Raw genomic sequence first — 20,860 nt, 5'->3', positions numbered from 1 at the left:
TTGCTAATTAATGATGTGCTATCCCTCAGATGAGGAATGTCCTGGCCTATGTTGGTGTAAAAAATTTAATCCATTTATGTTCTCTGGGGAAATCATATGGTGATTGCATTGAAAAGGGGTGGCTGTTTATTTAAACTTATCACAGGTGGAGAGAATTTAGAAATAACTTCTCTTATGTTTGGAGGGGGAGGCATCACCATGAGATTTCACATGTGTAAATTAACTGGGACTTGCCTTTGGGTTTTATGGAGTGATTTCAATGTAAAACTTGGATAAATGTTAATCTCTTGTATAAAAGTTAGTATTTCACATATGTATATTCTTTATTTTCAAGGAAATCTCTATTATAATGAAATCATTTCATATCTGTAAATGTTATTTTATTCATCATATGCACATAGGGATGTAAAGTACACATTCAAATGAATTCAAGTGTTGTGGAAAAATACTCTTATGAAAATTTGATGATGCAAGCAAGCCAGGCCAAAATGGTTGAAGGGGCTTTAAAATAAAGAGGTTCTTTTGAGGCCCAAACAATGAGGCCCCATCATTCGGGGCCATAAGAGTGTTCCCTATGAAAACGGTTGAAGGCATTTTACTACATTCCCACCATCCGTGCACCACTCCCAATTGCCATATCCAGGGGCCACCTGGGTCAGCCGGGGGTTACGTTGGGGGCCCCTCCCCACAGCCCCTTCCTCCCCAACCCCTACACCCCCACCAGCAGCCGCCTCCACCTCAGCCGGGACAGGCCACGACTGCCCCCACATCGGTGGCACAGCTGCAAGCTCCACCTCTCCCTGCGGGTCAACAGCCAAGGCAACAGGGGGCCACGGTGGCCCCACCGTCGTCACTGCAGGCCCAACCACCCCTCTCGCAGGCGCCCCCACCCCCATCATCACTGGCACCTCCGGCGGCCACCTTAACCCCTCACCAGCACCAACAGCACCAGCAGGTAGGGAGAGGCCGCGGTTGGCCGGGCCACCTCCCGTGGCACTCGTCCGGGGGGTCATCTTTCTCAAAAACCCACACCCCCTCTTTTTCCATGCTGCAAGGGATGCCCTGTCAATTAGGGATCCAGTTGTGGCAAGGATGGGGAGTGGTCAACCCCCGTGCCATGGCAGAGTAGTTGGTAAATGCTGTGGAATGGCTGGCTGCATTGTGCGTAACGTCTGGTCTAGGTCCTTTGGTGTGCACCGAGGCATTGTAGTGGCTGTTGACGTGACCTGTAGGCTTTCAATGAGGCTCGCTGGCCCCATCTTTATGAGCTACTAAAACATATCATTGCTTACACTCATCCATTGGAAACCTGAGGTCTCGGCATATGTTTGATTTTGGCTTAATTAACCTACAGCTTCATAAGTTCTTTGTGCTTGGACTAACTTGACATTCTTGGTGTATAAATGTCAGTTACTCATCACTGACGTGTCAGTGAGACTTCTGTATTTTTGTATTGACTCATTCTTGAACTCACACCTCCGGCCTGTGGCTCCCTTGGTCCCTGAAAGCCGTCCCTGCATCTCCCTCTGTTTTATTTGTCCAGTGAATCGGTATGCATTGGGAATGAAAATTTTTTAACCTAATGGTGCAAAATTATGTGTTTATTGTTGTGGATGTCAGATGAAGGAAAGGAAAACTTGTCTGTGTCTGCCTGTGCACCTTATATTCCTTCCCTGCCAGGCATGATTTTGCTGTTTGGCTTGTCTTGCCTCCACCTCTGTTTTGTTCAAGATATGTTTCTCCCATTTGATGTAACATTTTGACTTTTTTTATCCATGGTGTTGGTAGATGCTTTACTTAGGCAAAGGAACAGCTCCTCCTTTGCTTTGCCATTTGATGTTTTGGCTGTTGAGGTAAAAGGTTGTTTTAGGTTTTCTTAATTTTTGCGTTAACACATATTTAAATTAAAGATTTAGTGATTGATGTTGGTCTAGTATTTTTATGAGCAGTATTTTTAAATTATTTTTTGCTTTCTCTTGAGAATGAGTAAATAATTTAAAGCTTTTAAGTTACAAAAAATCCCTAAACTGGTAAATCAAAAACTAGAGTGAACATGTCAACTAATAAACAAATAATTATTAAAATAGCATAACTTTAAAAAAGTCCTACGTCTATCAATCGCCTGTATAAGTGTTGTTTTATTTCAATTTTGCATATACTTTGGCTATTGCTCTTTATGAGCTAATACAGTAATTATTTCCTCCTTGCCTAAGGCATGTGCATCGCTGTTGGCCTTTTCCATTTTCAACTGAAATATTTGTAAACTATTGTCAGACTTAGGTGCCTGGACTTCTTTGCCCTTAGAAGCTTTTTCCAAATCAATATGAATGCTGTTAGAAACTAATCATTGAATTCACTTTATGTCATGTGCAATTCAATATATTCTAAAATTCATAGCTTGAATTTTAGTGCATAGTGTCATTGTGCCTTAATATTTAATCTATGTAAATGGGGGTTTAAAAGTGTAATGAGTATAAACTATATTTTTAATTAATACTCTGATATGCAATGGTATTATTTCCAGATCTTATAAGGTTGCTTTAAAAAACAAAATAATTTCAGAGATAAGTTTGTGAAAAGAATTTTGAAATTTCAAGTCCAAAATGGTGAAGGTTTATCTAGTGTTTAACAAATGAAAAGGAAAGTGGTGTTGAACATCTTCTTAGTCAAAGATGTTACCATAGAGTAAAATTATAAATAATTTCTCTATACACTTTAGTATTTATCCAGTTATAAGATAAACCTTTGTAGACTCTTCCTCTGAGCCTTTGCAAAAAATAGTTTTATATGAAAAATCTTTGCCTTGATTTTTCGTTTCTTTCGTGTTTATTTGTTCAAAGGGTTATGATATTACTTGAGTTGATATTTTCCATGGACTATTCCATCAGTTAATCCTTTTTTCAACATATAGTTTATTTAGACATGTGTTATTGTTTTGGAAGGCAGTTCACAATAGCTGTCAAAAATGTTTCAACTAGTACATTCAGTTTTACTTTTGTTTAAGTTATTGTTAAATATCTTTCTCTGTGGTTCTTTAAATTAAAAGAGTTTATATAGGTGAAAGATAAAATCTGAATATAGTTTTTAATATGGTATTGTTTTTATATAATTTGATTATGGAAGACTTAAACCTGTTAGATAGAATTTCACAGTAGCCATGTTTTCCAAACCTAAATATTAAGCCCTTTTTTGCTTGAATAAAATTAATTTCTAAAAAAGTTCCTAGTAAGTTCAGAAAATTAGGTGAAAACTGAGATTCTTGTTATAATTTTTCGTCACAATTTTTTTTTCGGCAAAGTCGCATAATCATGGGTGGCCACGAGAGAGGGTATGTGTGCCCTGAATTCTAGTTTTTCCTGCTGCCTCTACACTCAGTTTCATCAATTATTTTATCTATTTCTGCAAAATCAGTCTCATATTGTTAAGAATCTGCTTTGGTTAACCAAATAATTATTGTTTCATGTGTGTTAATTTAGCCCGTACAGATATTTATTGGAGTTAAATTTCCAACACAAAACATAGGTGATGACACATGGTATCATCAGTCTACATTGTATCCAAAATATATATGTTTTGTGTCAGGCTTTGATTTTGCAGCATTAGTTTCTAATCATATTTTGATTTGGTTATGCACTTTTATTATTTAGATTTTGTATTAGCCAAAATATTATCAACATAATAAATGCAGTTAATGCCCCTGCAAGAAATTACTTTCAATTTCCAGTATTTGTGTTTGGTGAAGCGTGGCAAATCCCAGCAGTCTGCAATTGCTTGAGCCTATAATGCTCTCTGAAAGTCGAATGTTTCCTCATCTACTCAATAAAATTCGTCAGAATTTTTCTAGGCTAATACTACACTAACTGTGCAGTTTGGAAAATCACAAGTTCTGTTTTCTATTTCTCATTTTAAATATTATTCATAGCCTTTGCCTGCCTTCCTAATTGGTCATTGCCTCTTTCATGCCAAGACCCATCATCGCCACTGATTCAGTTGTCTTTCTTTGATTAGCTAGTGATGCACAAGTAGTATGTTTGGAAAGGATTCGTACTATCTTTTAATTTCCAGATAAGCAAAAAATTTTTGCTACTATTTCCCAGTGCTTCCCGTGCATTAATAAGCTGTGCCACACTTTTTAAATCACAACTCTAACACATTTTAACTTTGGGAAAAGATAAAAAAACTTTTTTATTTATAAATAACATTCTGTCAAATTCTTACCTTGATCTCTAATATTGTTTTGATAAGATAAAACTTATAGTGGAAATACAAAGCAATTAAAAAGTGCAACCCAAGCATCTTAAAAATAATTAATTGGCTAATTATATTAATTAAACATCTTAGTGGTTATGATTCATTTTTATTTCAATATAAGAAATCAAATAATCAATTCACTTGTTGTTTTGAATTTGATACATGGTATTAGAATGACGTATTTTAGGCCATTCATATATAAATCATCAGGAAATAGGAATAAAACTAGTCTACGGTGCTAATTAACTAATTTTATAATCTCCTGTGAAAAGAATTTCATGATATTTCAGAGGTTTAATGATTATTTAATAACAGTTGAAAATCTTAATGATGGGGTGATTATGAAATGGGATTGAGTCTTAAGCCTACCCCTCAATGCTGGATAGCTTGAAGTCAATTTACAAGCACTAAAAAGAGTCATGAGTACAATATAAAATTCTCTGCTTTGTAATATTTCAATGTTCAAAGTGTTATCAGAGCTATGTTATTCTTATGATTACGTACTGCAAAATTTGTAAATTGGTTTTAAGCTGTAATAGATTCCTGGGTGCAGAAGGTGCAATATCTCTTCTGCTCAAAATTATGCTAAGGTTCATTATTAAATACAGTGCCAAATAAGTATAGTCATCATTGGTACTTCATTAAAAACAAGTTCTTTAAAGTGAAATTTTGTAGATGTGGTACATAATATTAGGTTATAATATTTAATATTATTAATTTTAATAACATTTAGACATCTTGATAAGCAGGCTAATGTATGTGGCATGCTAGAATTGATGGAAAATTCCTCGCCCACATATTTACTTACTGTAAAAATGCATTATTTTTATGGAAATATTTGGATTATTGAATGAATGGAATATATCTGAAAAAAAATATGTGCAATTTGAATGGAACATTTTTGACTTTGAAATTGTAGCAACCACAATTTAGGATACTTGTAAGTGTATGGACTGTAATGGTAGTATATGACTAGTATGAAACTACTTATTGCTGTTTATAAAAAAACTGAGTGTGGTCCAATCTTTTAGTGATCATAATTATTGGCTCAAGGCCTTAGCTAGGAGATAGAGGATATTCAAGAGCAAAATGATGATGCATTGGACGTTTTAAAAATATTTCTGGTACCTTCCCATGCTTGCATGATATAGTAGGTGTCTAGTAATTTTGCACTTCCCCATAACCAAAGCCTGATTGTTTTTGGCTTTATTTAGTAAAATTAGTTATATATTTGTACAAATAATCTTGTTGTACCAAATTTGAGGAGTGTCATTTTACAATACAATTAATGTTAGAACTCCTCATGATATGAACTAAAAGTTGTTGGAAAGATGAAACTGGATGATAAATGTCTCCTGTGCTTTGATATTCAAAATTAAATACACATGGTGCTGACAACTTTTTTGTACCTCTCTGAATACACTCTTTTTTGTGGTACTATTTAGACAGTTTCAGGCCAAATGTTTTGTATAATCTGTGAAGTTAGTTTATCTTTTGGATTTTTCTTGGGTAATAGTTTCCAGCATGCATTTAAATGATTTATTAGCATGTTATTTAAATCACCTCTCCATTGATAGTTACTTAAACTAAACTTTAAACGATTTTATGCTTTTCATTGAGTATCATTTTACAATTTGAAATTCTCCAGCCGGGATACATGGCTAGTGATCCCCACCTGCCCAGAATGCCTCGCTCTCCGAACTCTACGCCCATATCCTCTGCTCATCACCACTCACAGTCCCAGCAACAACAGGCGACAGCAACTGCAACTACAGCAGTGGTGGCAGCCAGCTGCAAGCGAGAGTTGGTGTTTCCTCCGGACAGTGTTGAGGCGACCACGCCAGTTCTCCACAAAAGAAGAAGGCTATGCCGTGCCGATGTGGCACCTGTGGATGCTTGGCGGCTGATGATGTGCCTGAGGTCTGGGCTATTAGCCGAGACAGCTTATGCTCTTGATGCACTTAGTGTTTTACTATTTGATGACTCTTCAGTGGCTTATTTTGGGCTTGCCCACATGCCGGGACTGCTTGATGTTCTTCTCGAGCACTTTCATCGCTCTCTGATGGATGTTTTTGGAGCAGATGGTGGAGACTTGGAAGCAGGGCATTCACCAGGTACAGCTGTTTCACGTGTTTCATCTTCTGTGGGAGCTGGCTCTTACCATGATCGATTGAAGGCAGAAAGAAAATGGTGAGTGTCATCGTCAAGTTACTTGGTATCTAATGTAAAATTTCAAATGTATAATCTCTTGAAATTTTTTTTTCTGGAGCAAAGTATGGGAATCATTAAAAGCTATTGAGTTTTATGGGGAAATAAATGTTATGTATCATGTAAACATAATAATAATATAATGTAAATAGAATATCTGCTGACCCAGAATATTTGCTCATCTGAATAACTAGAATTTAGTGGGCATTCTGGAGAAATCCGTTATTATAGAGATTTTAGGGGATATTTCTTGCCTATGATTTTCAATTGTATTAGGGTCAACCAATGTGGCCAGTATATCATGCTAAACTATGGCGAAGGATTGATAAAATAGCTCTGGAATTTCATTTTATGCCTTTTTAATTTCATTTTTTTCAATTTACACATGATGTCAGAGTGGGTGTGTTTTTTGTTACTTGGAGATGAATTGTAGTTTTCTTCTTGGCTTCTAATTACCTGTTAACGGTTTTATTGGGTTTCCAAGTAAATTTCAGGCGATTTGTTGCTTTATAATTCCTACAAATTTTGCCTCTGTGTTAATTCAGTGCTGCCTACTTCATCCAACAATATTGCCAATCTGGTGAAGTAGCATAATTTTTAAGACAGCTCAAAAATTCTCCTGGAAATCCCAAAGAATTTATAAACATCTTGAAAATGATACTCTCTTTAAATTGCCCATGAAAATATATATGTTCAATTAACAAGAAAATATGGTTTCATGATGTACTTGATGAGATGTGTGTATATGCACTTAGTTTACCTAGAGTTGTGCTTTGAAATAATGACAATTTCATATTCTCATCGGTGATATCAGCTTCAGTGTATTTTACTTGGAGCATTCTAATATGCTAAATAAATATACATTATTTTCTGCCATTTATTGGTTAATAATGTTGTATAGTTAATGATGACATTACAAAAACTTTTCCTGTAGCTTAAATACAATGGCTAACGATTATTATGTTATTCCTTGGAAACTCAGCAAAGGGAAGGTTTTAACAAAACTTAATATCGTTGCTTTTTACTATTTTTTATAATTTAATTTAGGGTTTGGTGAAAATGATAATTTTAGCTTAAGGTGTGCACCCTTCAGCCTTTAATTAATTTTAGACTCATTGCTCAATCAAATATTATTCATAGCTCTGTATGCGTAAATATGCTGTATTTTTAGGAGTATAGCACTTATATTAGTTTTTAATCCAAGTAGTAGACGTTATTATTAATGTTGTGGAAAAAAGCAAGGATGGCCTGAGTATTTTAAGCAGGTAATCAATAATGCTTTTATGACATTTTTTTCTCACTGAGATATAATATTTGCAATATAAATTAAAACCTGTATTTTTAATGATAGGTTTTTCATGAATTTCATTCAAATTATGTTTTTATAGTACTTTGCATTATTATATTTATTAGTTATCCAAAGGAATTAGATTTTTTTTTTGAGGTTTTAGAATTAGAAGTTTTAAGTCTGGCAGAAGGCATTTAACTAGAAAGTCTTGACAAATTCCAAAGAAACCAAATTCCAAAATTTCAGAGTTTAGAAGGACACCTCGATAGCTTAACTGGCTAAAGCACTCAACCGGACATTGAGGGATATGGGTTCAAATCCTGGTCAAGGGGAATGATTTTTACACTCTGAAATTGTTGCATTGCATAGAAAGTCATTGAGTTCAAAGATTGGAGAGTCTCCAACACATACCACTTTTGACATTATACTCTCAATACTTTTGATAGCTTAATCAATTATTGGCTGATCCCACCAGAACTTCTGGTAAAGGAAATGACATATATGATAAAAACAAATTTGCACTTTTCTACTGATTTATTTGTAATGTACAACGCGTTTCAGTTCATCTAGCCATCTTAAGGTACTAGACTGAATCTGTTCAATGTACTCTTGTACCTGAAGTTGGTTTGATGAACTGAAGCGTATGATATGTTACAAATAAATTGTGGAAGAATTTAGACATCTCACAGACTTGTAAATTAGAACTTTATTTAACTTAAAATTTTGGGACTAGAAAATAATACCCTAAGTGGATATACTTCACGAATTAAACTAAACCAGTATGGTTCTAAACCAGTTCCAAACCTCAGTGTAAGAGTTTCCTTAAACATTCACCTATAGTCAGTTTCTTCCTGAACTTTGGTCTCTGATTGACCTGGGGCAGCACACTCTCAGCTGACTTATTTGTGAACAACAAAACATATTGGAAATAAGCAGGCATAAAGCAGGTCATATTTTATTTCTGATAGTATAGTTTTAACTGTAACAAATCTTGCATTTGTGTTAAAAGATAATTCAGTCATAATTGTTGATGTGTATTGATTATGTAGCTCATTTCATAAGTGTTCACTATTTACTGAGCTGTACATTGTTCTTTAATTTTTTAAAAATTTTGGTATTTTCAACTGAGTTTTAATTTTTCTAATATAACTTTCATTACCATTACCAATGTTACAGATGTTCATAAATGAACTATAATGTAATTACTGATCCAATATTGGTGGGCAATGTTAAATTGCTTGTTTTTGCTCTATCATCCATCTTCAGTACATTTTTTGTCTCACCACATTTAAACTTAATTCTCATATTACACCAGTTGTACTTAAAAGTTTAAAAATTAAGGGAAGTTTTGGTCTCCCTTCTGATGTGTTGTGGATGTTAATTTATATGAATCATATACTAGTGTTATACTTGTTAATTTTAAGTGTGTTGTGTCATTTCATGTTTCATTCAGGCTCATTATTTTTTTATACTAATTGCTTCAAATGGTGCAAAAACCAAAACCCATACCCAGGTATTACTCTTTGTCCAGGTATGAAACACCAGAGATGGTAGAGGAAGAGGTAGATCTTGGAGCAGCCACCCCTATTGATCCATCCGAGCATGTCGTGTTACTCCAGGGATCCAGCTACACCATGGTTTCTAGACGAGGGGAGCCAGTGAAGATCGTGGCTCGTGAGTCGGACGTGTTTGTCATGGATGGCCATCGATCATGGGATGAAGGTGCCGCATTGGTGGGCCCTGAGGGTGTTGCAGCAGCCGGAGCGACGGCAGAGACAGCCACTGCTCCCACAACAGTTGTTGTTCCCAGTGATAGCACTCGTTATATTGTGCCCTGTTTTCGTAGCGAGTATGGAAATGTGACCTTTGTGCGTGTGCTTAATGGTAAAGTGAAAGAAAGTAGCAAGTTAGGGCATCCAAAGGTGGACTCTGAGGTGAAAAAGTCTAATTCTTCAGACAATGGGTGTGTGGCTTTGAGTGAAGGAGAGAGTGTGTCAGTGGAGTTGGTTATAAAGAAGGAGGTTGTGGAGGAGGATGAGGTAGAGACTGAGAAGATGGCTGGGCAAGACGAGGAGGAGCAGAGGCTAGTGGCTGGGGACAGAGTGAAGGAGGAGGAGGAGGAGGAAGGTGATGTTACGGGGGAGAGTGGTGGGGATGATTCCTTGAAGTCACCGACCTTAGAAAGGTTGAACTGTGAGCGGAAGAGGCGGACTAATAAGAGCAGTAGTGATACTCTGTGCATAAAGAAGGAGTCAGGGATTGAGGATGCCCAAAGTAAGGATGAAGACAGTGTCGACACCCTCAAATCAGAGATTACAGAGGACAAGTCGGAGGAAGAGGCAGCTGTGAAAGTGGTTGGGAATGGTGTTTCTGGTGGTGAAGAGGAGAATGATGGCTGCAGCCTTGTGAATGGGGAAAAGGAGAATGCGGATAGCGAGGAGGACTCAGATGCACAAAAGAAGTCGATGACGCTGTCACCTCAGAACCCTACTCTGAAAATTCGAGATCCAGCAGGGACCCTCAAGAGAAGACGTTTGGAAGACTATGAGGACGAGTGTTATTCAAGAGATGAGGGAAGTCTTCTCTTGGTCACGGAGACGCAAGAGTCCCTTTCGAGACGATGTCTTTGTCTATCAAACATCCTGCGTAACCTCACATTTGTGCCAGGCAATGAGTCAGAATTTGCTCGTTCCCCAGCTTTTCTCTCTCTTCTTGGCAAATTATTACTTCTACACCATGAACACCCTCGTCGTGCTGCTGGTCACCGCCGAAATTACGACCGAGAAGAAGAAAGCTCCACTTCCAACACCTCTGGAATCTTGCCGCCTGGTGCCGACTCTTTGAGCAATGGCACGGGCCGTTCCATTTCAGATCCTTCCGGGGAGTGGTGGTGGGACACACTGCACCAGCTAAGGGAAGATGTGTTGGTGATGGCAGCAAACGTGGCTGGAAGAATCGATCTCACGCAATATCCTGAGGAGATTTCGAGGCCGTTGCTCGATGGCCTCTTGCATTGGGCAGTGTGTCCCGCGGCATATGGCCAGGATCCCCTGCCCACCGTTCCTCCCTCGTCACCTCTCTCTCCTCAGCGACTGGCCCTTGAGGCATTGTGTAAACTTTGTGTGGCCGACGGCAATGTGGACCTTGTGTTAGCCACTCCCCCTCGAGCACGGCTCTCAAAGCTGTGTGCATCGCTTGCCCGGCTCCTGTGCAAGGGGGAAGAACAGGCCTTGAGAGAATTTGCAGTGAATCTGTTGCACTGTTTTGCCGCTGCAGATTCTGGTGTGGCTCGATCAGTGGCCCTGGGCTCCCCTCCCGTTGTGTCCCTTCTCGTAGGTTTTGTGGAGCAGGCTGAGGCAAGTGCCTTGGGTGTTGCCAATCAACACGGTATTCAAGCTCTTAGGGATAACCCTGAGGCTATGGGGACCAGCCTCGATATGTTGAGACGTGCAGCTGGCACCCTCCTACACCTTGCCCGCCATCCCGGGAATAGACCTCTTTTCCTGCAGCAAGAACATCGACTTCTTGCCCTAGTAATGAGCCAGATTCTTGATCAGCATGTTGCAGCAATTATTTCTCGTGTGTTGTACCAGTGTTCACGTACGGATGATGAGTACACCTCCTAACATGAATAGAAACCGGCTTCAGAAATTACCTGCAACCCAGTGAAAAATCAGAGTCCTCAGTGTATCCCTCTCTGTTGGGTGAGCAAGGGGTGAGGGTGGCAGCTCAGAATGCTTGCTTGTGTCCACACAGACTCAAGGGAAGCTGTGACCTGATGAAATACTTACTCGTTTTCTCTTGCTGCCATGTCCTCATGGAGGCTTGGCCAATGGAGGAGGGTTAATCTTGTAATCTTAGGATCTTGCCTCTTGAGAGATTTGAGGGCCATCGGGTATTAGGAATGGCTATTTGCTTTCATGTCCATTCCAATGGAGTACCGGGGGTGTGCATGCATGGGTGTGTGCTTTATTTTGAAATGTATGCTGTGTGTGATTGGTGTGTGGTTGTGTTTATTGTTAGGGAGAATTGGCTCTTCCCTGCCTCATGTCCCTCAAGTACTATCTTCTTTTTTTTAGTACGACAAGATTTTGTATGTACGGACAGAAAATGGAAAAAAATGAAGCATAGGTTTTCCTACTTAGTATTGAGTCATCATTGTTTGTAGACTGGTCTTTTCCCTGTGATTCTTCCTCCACTCATCTACAAACATCCCCACCCCAGGAACCAGAGTGCTTCTTTTCTCCTGTATACACACTGGTTGGTGCCAAAGCACTGCACTTGCCTCGGCTATGGTAAAAGTGGAACAATATGTGTGAATAAAGGCCACAGGAAGGTGTAATTGAGTGTGAGGGCAAGGATTTATATGCCTCACATTATGTGTGTGTCGTATGCGTGAGTGTATTTTTTTCTTTTTTCAGCCGTGTACATGCGTGTGGAAAAGTTTTGTTGATGGATAATGGCTAAAAAAAATATCCTACCGCTGTCCTGTTCATCCATTATTGGATTCAAGATTGTAGGATCATTGAAAATAAGTTTGTACAAAGAGTATATATAGATAGAGAAGATTGGAGCAAGTTGTTAAGTAAATTTAGCATTCAAAGGACAAGATGCTCCGTTAGCAGACTTCAAAAATGAGTGCATGTTAATAAAGGAAACCGAGGTGTAGCATTGGCACACATTATATAAGCAGTTTTATGAAAAAGACATGTAATTAGGTTGTTTGAAAATTTTCTCTTCAAGGAAGGGATTTGCATTTCCAAGAAGGAGTTGGGGTTAAAAAAAAAAGCTAAAGCTAAAACATGGTACTTCATTTTAATAATTGCTATTGCAGCTATTCCATGTGCCACAAGAATGGAGCATCTTTGGGACGTCAACCCCAAAGTGTAGCTACAAAAGAACCGGTTACGATAAGCTTGAAAGTTGGGGTGGATGGTTAAAAAGCATATGCGGTTGGTGATAGTCTGCCATTGTGTGGAAGTGATGGGAGATTAGGGGGGGGGGGGCAGGGGCGGCAACATTTTACTTTTTACCTTATTGGACGTGTACCCTTTAAATAGAGGGAGAGAAGGTGGCAAGTGGATAGTTAGTCTGGTGTGCATGAAAATATTTGGGAAACTGTGTGTATGAATGGGTCTGCGTGGATGTGATTGAGAGGGAAAGGGGGGGTGAAGGGGTGGGATTAGGAAGCAAGGTTGATAGGTGGATAGAAAAGATTTTGGCATAATTTATAATCATGCAGTGGCAAAAGAGGGGAATTTACATTACAAAGAGATGCTTTGTTGATAATTATGACTAGAAAATTATAATTTTTTTGTACATATGATTTTGTTGGCAGTTGGCAGGTTCCAAGGTGACACAACGTGTTGAGAAATTTTTATGTATACTTGGATGTTATGTTTATTTCTTTTTACCACTGCATAATTTCTTGACCAGACTACCCCTCACAACACTGTTGCTTTCTGATCCAGAAACAAGATAAGAAAGGACGGTCAAACCAGTACTGACGAATGACAAACAGAGTTTGATCTGCTATGTTGTCATGTTGAATATTGACTGTTGTATTTATTATTTTTTAATTGTATGTAATTCTTTGTTCCCCCAAAGTCTCTCATTTCATATTTTGCAAATGCTGGTGTGGAAATGTGAGTGCAAGTTGCGTTTAGATGAAGTGAGTGGTGAGGTTCTGGAGGTTTGGTATTACTTCACACGAGAGGGCTGTTTTATACACAGCAGGCAGTACAAAAAAAGAGGAGTGTCTGTCGCTCTGTTTGAGCTTGCCCAGTCTCTCCCCCTTCTCTATCTTCATTTTCCACAACAATGCCTTTTATACCCGCAGTAACTTCTTCCATTTTTAGAATGTTACCATGTTCACCTGATTTTTTGCCAGTTTTCTTTGTTTCCTAAAAAAATCAGTCTGTTACTCAAAAAAAGGATTTTGCAGACCTTTGCTGTGAAACATTTGAGTGACAAAGTTAGCCAAGGTTTTGGTAAAAGAAAAAAAGTGTGTACCATCTGGCCCATCTCCTTGAAGAAATCCACTCTTGTGCCTCCTTTCCATGAAATTTAAACGTGCAAACACCCAAAAAATCTCTTCTGTTGATTGTATTGTATATTTTATAAGTTGCCAATCCAGTGGTCCCCTGCCCCAACTCGTATTATGAGAGGAAACACCTCCAACGTCCTCTGCCCACCCTTCTAGGTTTACCTTGGTTCTCATTTCATATTTGAATTTACTTGTGCAAATGCTGCTTTATATATGTCTGAATACTGAAAATAAATAAATGTACATAAGGAGTACTAATATGGCACCATTTGTATATTATTTTTTCTGAAATTGATTTGGTAATTCCAGAATGAGCTCCTTACCAAATAAAAAGTGCGGTTGCATTGCAACATAAGTTTCATAAATCTCAAATTTGATTGTTGATGTAGTGAAATAGGAAATGAAATGCTGTGTTGGAAGGGCAGAGAAGTAAGTACTTAACTGTTTGTTTCATTTGAGTACGGTAAAATGTTTCAAGTATGAACTCTAAGAGGTGAAAAGCTCTCCAATCCGGAAATATCAAAATAGTAATTTTTTAATGATGACTTTTTTCTCTGAAAGACTGGACATGTGAGGCATCAGTTAAGCATGAAATAATTATATTTGAACCAAAATATTCATTTCCATTTTTTTTTTAACTGCCATTCCCATAAATATTGCATGGTCTCCCATCATTCTGCCTATAAGAAGTTTCATTGTACTACAAGTTGGGAAAATGCATGAAATTTGTGTGCAAAAATCATTCCAACTTATTGGAATGTAAATCTGGATTCCATAATTTCCATCAGAGTGCTTTTGCTAGACAAGCCACCAGGTTATCACCTAGTATTGGTTGAAGTGGTTGTTAATGGCTAAATTACTTGACTAAAATTAAGAGATCCAGGTTCAGTATCCACTCTTGGTGAATGATTCTTGCACTGTGAAGTTCTTATATGTGTATGGACAGCAATGGGATTCTCAATTAAAAGTTACTCTCATGTCTTTCTCACAGATTCTTTGAATTACTCTGTTTGTTTTTACCAACTTAACAAGTATATAATAAAGAACCAATGTTCTTTTCATCAGCTTGGCTACTATTAGACAAGAATTTTTCATGATTAAAAAAGTTTGTTTGGAAGTTTCCTGTATAACTATTTCCTAAAAGTAAATCATGACTGCAGCATTCCTGGAGGCTACCTGAGCTGGGCATCAAGAACCAAGAGGAAATATGAAATGGTAAACGTTTTTGCTATATAACAAAGTCAAATTTGTCTGTGTTGTTGCTCATTCCCATTCTATATTGCGATTTAATTCCAAATTATTAGCTGCTTTTTGCCTAATTGAACAGTTTAAAGTATGTGATTAATATGAAAAGATATACCAAATCCTATCCAAGCCGTTGACGTGTATATTTTTTCAGTTGATTCTATTTTTTTTCACTTTAATAATTGCTATGAATTTTATTATTAGTCATTTAAAACTAAGAAAGATGCTGAAGAAATTCCATACTCGTTGAAAAAGGGAACAATATGCAGTAATGCTAAATTAATTTTAAATTAAAGTTACCTGCAATTAAAGATATGGGATTGAAATGTGCTGGAAGGGAATAAGATGCCTTATCATTGTATAGAATCATATTTCTCGGTAATGTAAAAATAGTTTGAATATATGGTGGTGTTTTACAATTGTTTTAGATAAGCATCATGGAATATCATGCATGGTAATTTACCGTTTGAAGCATGTTTCGATGCCATTGCCTTTGTGTCCGATGATGATGCATTGGTATTGAAATGGATTTTACACAAATTACTGTGGAGGATTACAATTTTATCATTTTGCAATGTTTCATTTCCGCTAATTATAGCCTGCCACTTCCACTTGGAATGCCCATTGCTCTTACTATTGCTATTTAGTAGAAGTGAATTGAGGAAGAAAGCTGAAAATTTCCAGGTGCTGAAATTGTTTCAATTTGTGTTCGAGCAAAAGTAACAAAATTTTAAAAATATAAATAGGATGATGACCATCCCCTCCCTCACTAGCACAGCAATATTAATTACCTGAGTTAGGAAGGGAAAAGAAAATGCCAGAAAAATTGCTGTAAGAGGGCACATAGCTCACTGTCTTCTCCAAATTACATATTCAAAAGGCAGGAGAACAAATTGGTAGCACTTAAAAGCACATTACTTGACAGAAGTTCATAAGTTTCATGAATGAGTTAAACCATAATTTTTTTAATTTCCAAAATTTTCTTTTTCTCGTTTTTTTAAATTCCTTGATCAATGCAAAGTAATAGGTAAGCTGATATTTTTGAATGTGTGTGAGGTGACGCCCCTATTCACTGGAGAGAGTCAATTAAGGAAGGGAAATATGTAATGCTCCACTGGAAGCAGAAATAATTATGAGAAATATTTCGTGTACTTCTAATCACTCCTTTGTGTACCTCGACCACTGTCCATGAATTAGTTAACTTAATATGTTAGTTTGAATGGATGACAAATAAGCATATATTTTCCAGAGTTACAGTGATGTTACTTTTCCTAAGTAGGTAATGCCAAGTTCCAATTTTTTTGGGAATATTAAAAAAAATGCCTGTAATTAAAGGTACATGCATTGTCCAATTTATTCTGAAGCTTCTTGAGACTTGTCTGCATTTTCTTGTAGATTTTTGTCTTAATATCACAATTTAAGTTTAATAGAGCGTTGGACTGCTGACCAGAGGGGCCCGGGTTAGATTCCTGGGCACAGCACTCTGGGCACCTGCATCTCCACCCAAGCTAAGTGATTTTTCAAGTAGCAGGTCTTCCTGGGAAACCATAACGGGTACAGGGAAAGGAACTGGCCCCCCTACCCTGATGTGTGAATTACACACTCCATCGGGCATAGTACTGGGTGAGCACTATCATCACCTACCCGAACCAACCTTCGGGTTGATTACTGTGTTTATGGTTACATGGTATTTACATAATTTAAATGGAATCCCTTGCCTCACCCTAGAACCGATTACCTGGGTAGCAGAGATGTCAGCCAGGCCTAAAATTTTCAGTGAAGGAAGGGTTGAAATATCACGGGAACAAATTATGGTTTATACATAATTTAAAGTAGGTTATTATGTTCAATTTCTTATGTAATTGAGTTACCAAGCTACCTGGTGTGCTTATAAAATGGTTTAGTTATCATAACCATAATGATGTGGCTGAATCATTGTAGCTCTTCAACCAATTCAAACTAGAGACACTTATTCAGCAGCCTTACAAAAAATCTAAATTCATCTAATTTTATTAAAAATTAAAAGGTTAAAGTTTCGATTCAGGAGATGCACTCAGTTTTCCTTCATACTTAAAAAATAAATGGGTACAAACCACCCATGTTTGCTTAATAAGTACATTTTTCTCTTGAAGATACACCTCAGATTATTTTCTTCTCTAGTTACCAAAATACCTTGGGTGGACATTCCCCATTGGCAGTGGAACATTCTCGACTTAACCTTTTGAAAATGATTGGCTTCTATTTTCTCTGGTTAAAGTGAAAGATCATTCCAATGTACAAGTTGAATCAGAATATATTTTGAATTAGAATTCAACGTTTATCAAAAGTTAATATAAATTTTTCCACAAGAAACAATAATGAGACAAATGCTAGGTCACCATATTTTTGTTTGAGCATAAAATTATTAACTGGCTTTATGCAATTATGAAACTGCATTTCACAATCTTTTTATGAAGCAGACTAAATTGTGGCATCTTGTTGCTGGGGCCAATGCTACACAGATTTTCTCTTATATATAAGCCAATTATTAATTAATCATTGATTTTCAGCTGGGTTTTGGTTAATTTTACTGATTGTCATTTTATAACCCTGTTATTAATATGGGAATGTTAATCAATTTAATTGAAACATGCAAAAATTTGCAGGACTAGGTAGGCATGCTTTATTATACTGTGAAGAGAACATTGTGGGCTAGGCAGTCTCTATGGGTACAGAGGCCTCCCATGGTTTATATCCTCCTATTTTGAATGTGTATGTTTTTCTTTTCATAGAAAAAATAATAGGTGTACCAAAGTTTAAATCTCTTTTTGTTGGCCTTTCAAATATATTAATAATTGGTAGCCTTCGGTTTCCTGTCTCTATTTAATGCATGCATGGCACAATTTATCGAATTATGGCTTTCATTTTTCTTATTCTGCCTGATATTTCTTCGTGCCTTGATGGACGATTCCATGAGGTTATCCAGGTAAGTAGGCACATTTTGAAGCGTACTCTACAAGAGAGTCTCTCCTCTTTTGTGCAGACACTTTTATAAAATCTTCCGAAATCAGGGCACCCGTCCTCTGGAACGAAAATTGTTAGCATTTTCCATTAATTCTTAATCTTTCCCGCTGACTCTGCCTCAACCGAAGAATTTTTTAAAATAATTTATTTCTTGTAATTTGTTTGCATTTGCTAAGTACTCGTGATACCTGTAAAACTCGAAAATATACAACCAGATTTGCCTTCTGTTAAAAAAATATCTATCTTCCTACTATTATTGCTTGACAGTTAATGCGCGCAAGCATGAACATTTTCGTTCATCTTTTTGTTATATTTGAGCCTCGCCCAATCGGACTAATTGTTCTATGAACTAACAGTTACCAGCAAAGGAATTCAAAATGAGCACGAGCTACTTTCACGCATGCATTTTCTACTGCTAAAAAAATCTTGAATAATTTTATAATTACCATTTCATATTGATGAAATGGTGCTTTTTATGAATATTACTCATAAGCAGTTGGTACCTTTTAAAATTATTATTTGTGGGCAAGAATCAAAATTGTGAGTTCAGTTCAGCAAGGTCTGAATGGTTGGCGACAAATTATGACAGCTCTCGCCGAAATGCCCTGCCACACACCTTTTTGGTGGCTTGCAGGGTATTGATGTAGATGTAGAAATGATTTCGAGATACAGGTTTAACGCGTTACAGGAGGATGATGAGTTAGGAAGTATTGTTCTCATGTGCAGTCTGAAAGCGAAATGCTGACTACCTGATAACGCTGAGTTTCTTTAAAGGATGAAAGAGTTCCTCACGATGGATATGGGTAAGTAGAGCAATATTATTTTCCTGATACCTATACTGGCCATGAATTTGTGAACAACTCGTTATTTTTCATTAGTTCATAACATGTTATTATCCTAATTGGCTAATGCTTTAATTATTTTTGCTGACTAATTGGTATTGGCTGCATACAATAATAAGTCAAATACGTATGTCTTGGTTATATTCGTAAACTAATTTTGTACCCTTCAAACATTCACTCCGAATATAAGAGTGCGGTGTTATATTCAGTTTATAGTGCTTATCAAGTGAGAATGTGTCGTTCGTAAATCGAATCATTAGTTTGGTTACAAATATGAAAATTAATCGATACTGTGTTTTAACATGAACTTAAAGCTACTCAACACGTGGACTTTATCTTGAAATATTAGCAGCGCTTTATGCATTGCATTGAATATGCATGTATGCATTCATACTAGTAATGATACGTAATAATTTGTAGTCACACTGACGCTACTCTCTCAGTAGAGCTCTCGTTGCTCGTACTCGTAAATCGTTATTTTGTAGTTGTGTTCAATCGTTTTTAGCTATAGGCGAACAAATACATAAATGCCGTTGCAATATTGCATAAGGCTTTGGTTAACAAACCTTTTTGGGTTTATGTGGGACATTTGGCCCAAAAAGGGACGCACGCGCGCACAACGTTCTCCATTTATTGGATAATTTAAGAAAATGATGAATATCCCTCTCTGGTGCTCATAAAAAGAGGTCATGTCCTTTAAAAACCGGATATTTGTAGCCATAAGTAAAACGTAATTCTTCCCTGTGTTATAGCCGATAATGTCATCGAAATCCAAGTCCTGTTAAATTCCACCATGGCATATCATGAAGGCGACTCGTTTGTTACGACTGCCTTTTACTTGTTGAGTTTTAAGATTGATCGATTTTGTTAGGTTTACTAGTAATGAGGTAAATTTTAATTGTGATGAATATAAGAAATGCACCAAAAATATTTATCGTCAAAATAATGAAGAAAAGGGCAAATGATTACTTGGGAGAAGATCAGTTTGGGGTTAGAACGGCAATGGTTATGCTTGAGGTCAAATCAGTAATGAGTTAAATGGAAGAAAGGGTAGCATATAGTAATAACGCATTTATAGGCCTTATACATTTTGAGAAGGCTCTCGGCAGAATACATTGGGCACGATTAACTGATGTGCTGTTGAAGATGAAGAGGTCAACTGAAGGGATATGCAGATTCGCTCATTCGCGCTTTCTTGGGGCGGGGGGATGAATTTGTGTGCCACTCACTGGTCTGCCTTTTCGATTATGGGTCGTACTCGAACATCCAGGATTCGTCTCCTGTTACGACAGAGTTAGGAAAGTCCGGCTCATTTTGAATCAAATCCAACAATTCTTGACAGCGCGAAACTCGAAGTTCTTTCTGATCTTCCGTTAACATTTTCGGCACGAGCTTCGCGCAGACCCTGGGCATTTCCAGATCCTCGGCCACTATCCTATTTACCGCAAATGTGAACATGTGTATGAAGATTGTCAGCCATTTGCTGGGTGGACGGTCAGAACACAAAACTTCGCGCCCACGATTCACGTTTTCGTCGGTTCTGGCCGTTATTGGGCGTCCAGAACGGAGTTCGTCGGCGACCTTCTCCTCCCGCCCCTATTTTAACGCCTTGTGCCACCTTCCGGACTGTGACCTTGTAATGAAGTCGTCCTTGAAGGCCTTTTGAAGCATCTGGAATGTTTCGGTTGCATTCTCTCCAAGCTGCCCGTGAAACTTGATGGCGTATCGCTGTTCAAGCGAATGCTCTGTCGCGCCGTGTTAAAAAGTCGAAAAACACACTTCACGCGAAACACTCTTTCCGCTCATACTGCTTGGAGCAAACTAGCGACTGGCTGCGTTGGAAGGGCAGACCTCTTACCACATTTCCCGACTGGTTTTACCGCGCTACCATGGATAGTCGCGTCACAATATAATGGACCATAAAGGACCACGTGAGGCTATGTTTACTGCCCATAAAATGTTTATGTTAGGCAATAT

General features: G+C 37.6%; 1 protein-coding gene across 1 annotated transcript in view; it reads left to right on the top strand.

The window, feature by feature from the left end:
• Window positions 1-14,051, top strand: part of osa (trithorax group protein osa) — a 224,733-nt gene extending 210,682 nt beyond the window's left edge. Inside the window, exons 27-29 of the mRNA XM_071599114.1 lie at window positions 644-955; window positions 5,900-6,441; window positions 9,261-14,051. Coding sequence (XP_071455215.1) covers window positions 644-955; window positions 5,900-6,441; window positions 9,261-11,373 — 2,967 coding nt within the window. The 3' untranslated portion in view covers window positions 11,374-14,051. The remainder of the gene's footprint in view (window positions 1-643; window positions 956-5,899; window positions 6,442-9,260) is intronic.
• The last annotated feature ends 6,809 nt before the right edge of the window (window positions 14,052-20,860 follow it).

The sequence above is a fragment of the Hetaerina americana genome, unplaced genomic scaffold (assembly GCF_022747635.1).
Source record: "Hetaerina americana unplaced genomic scaffold, ioHetAmer1.1.p SCAF_1, whole genome shotgun sequence".
Lineage (NCBI taxonomy): Eukaryota > Metazoa > Arthropoda > Insecta > Odonata > Calopterygidae > Hetaerina > Hetaerina americana.
This window is presented reverse-complemented; position numbering and strand designations above follow the sequence as displayed.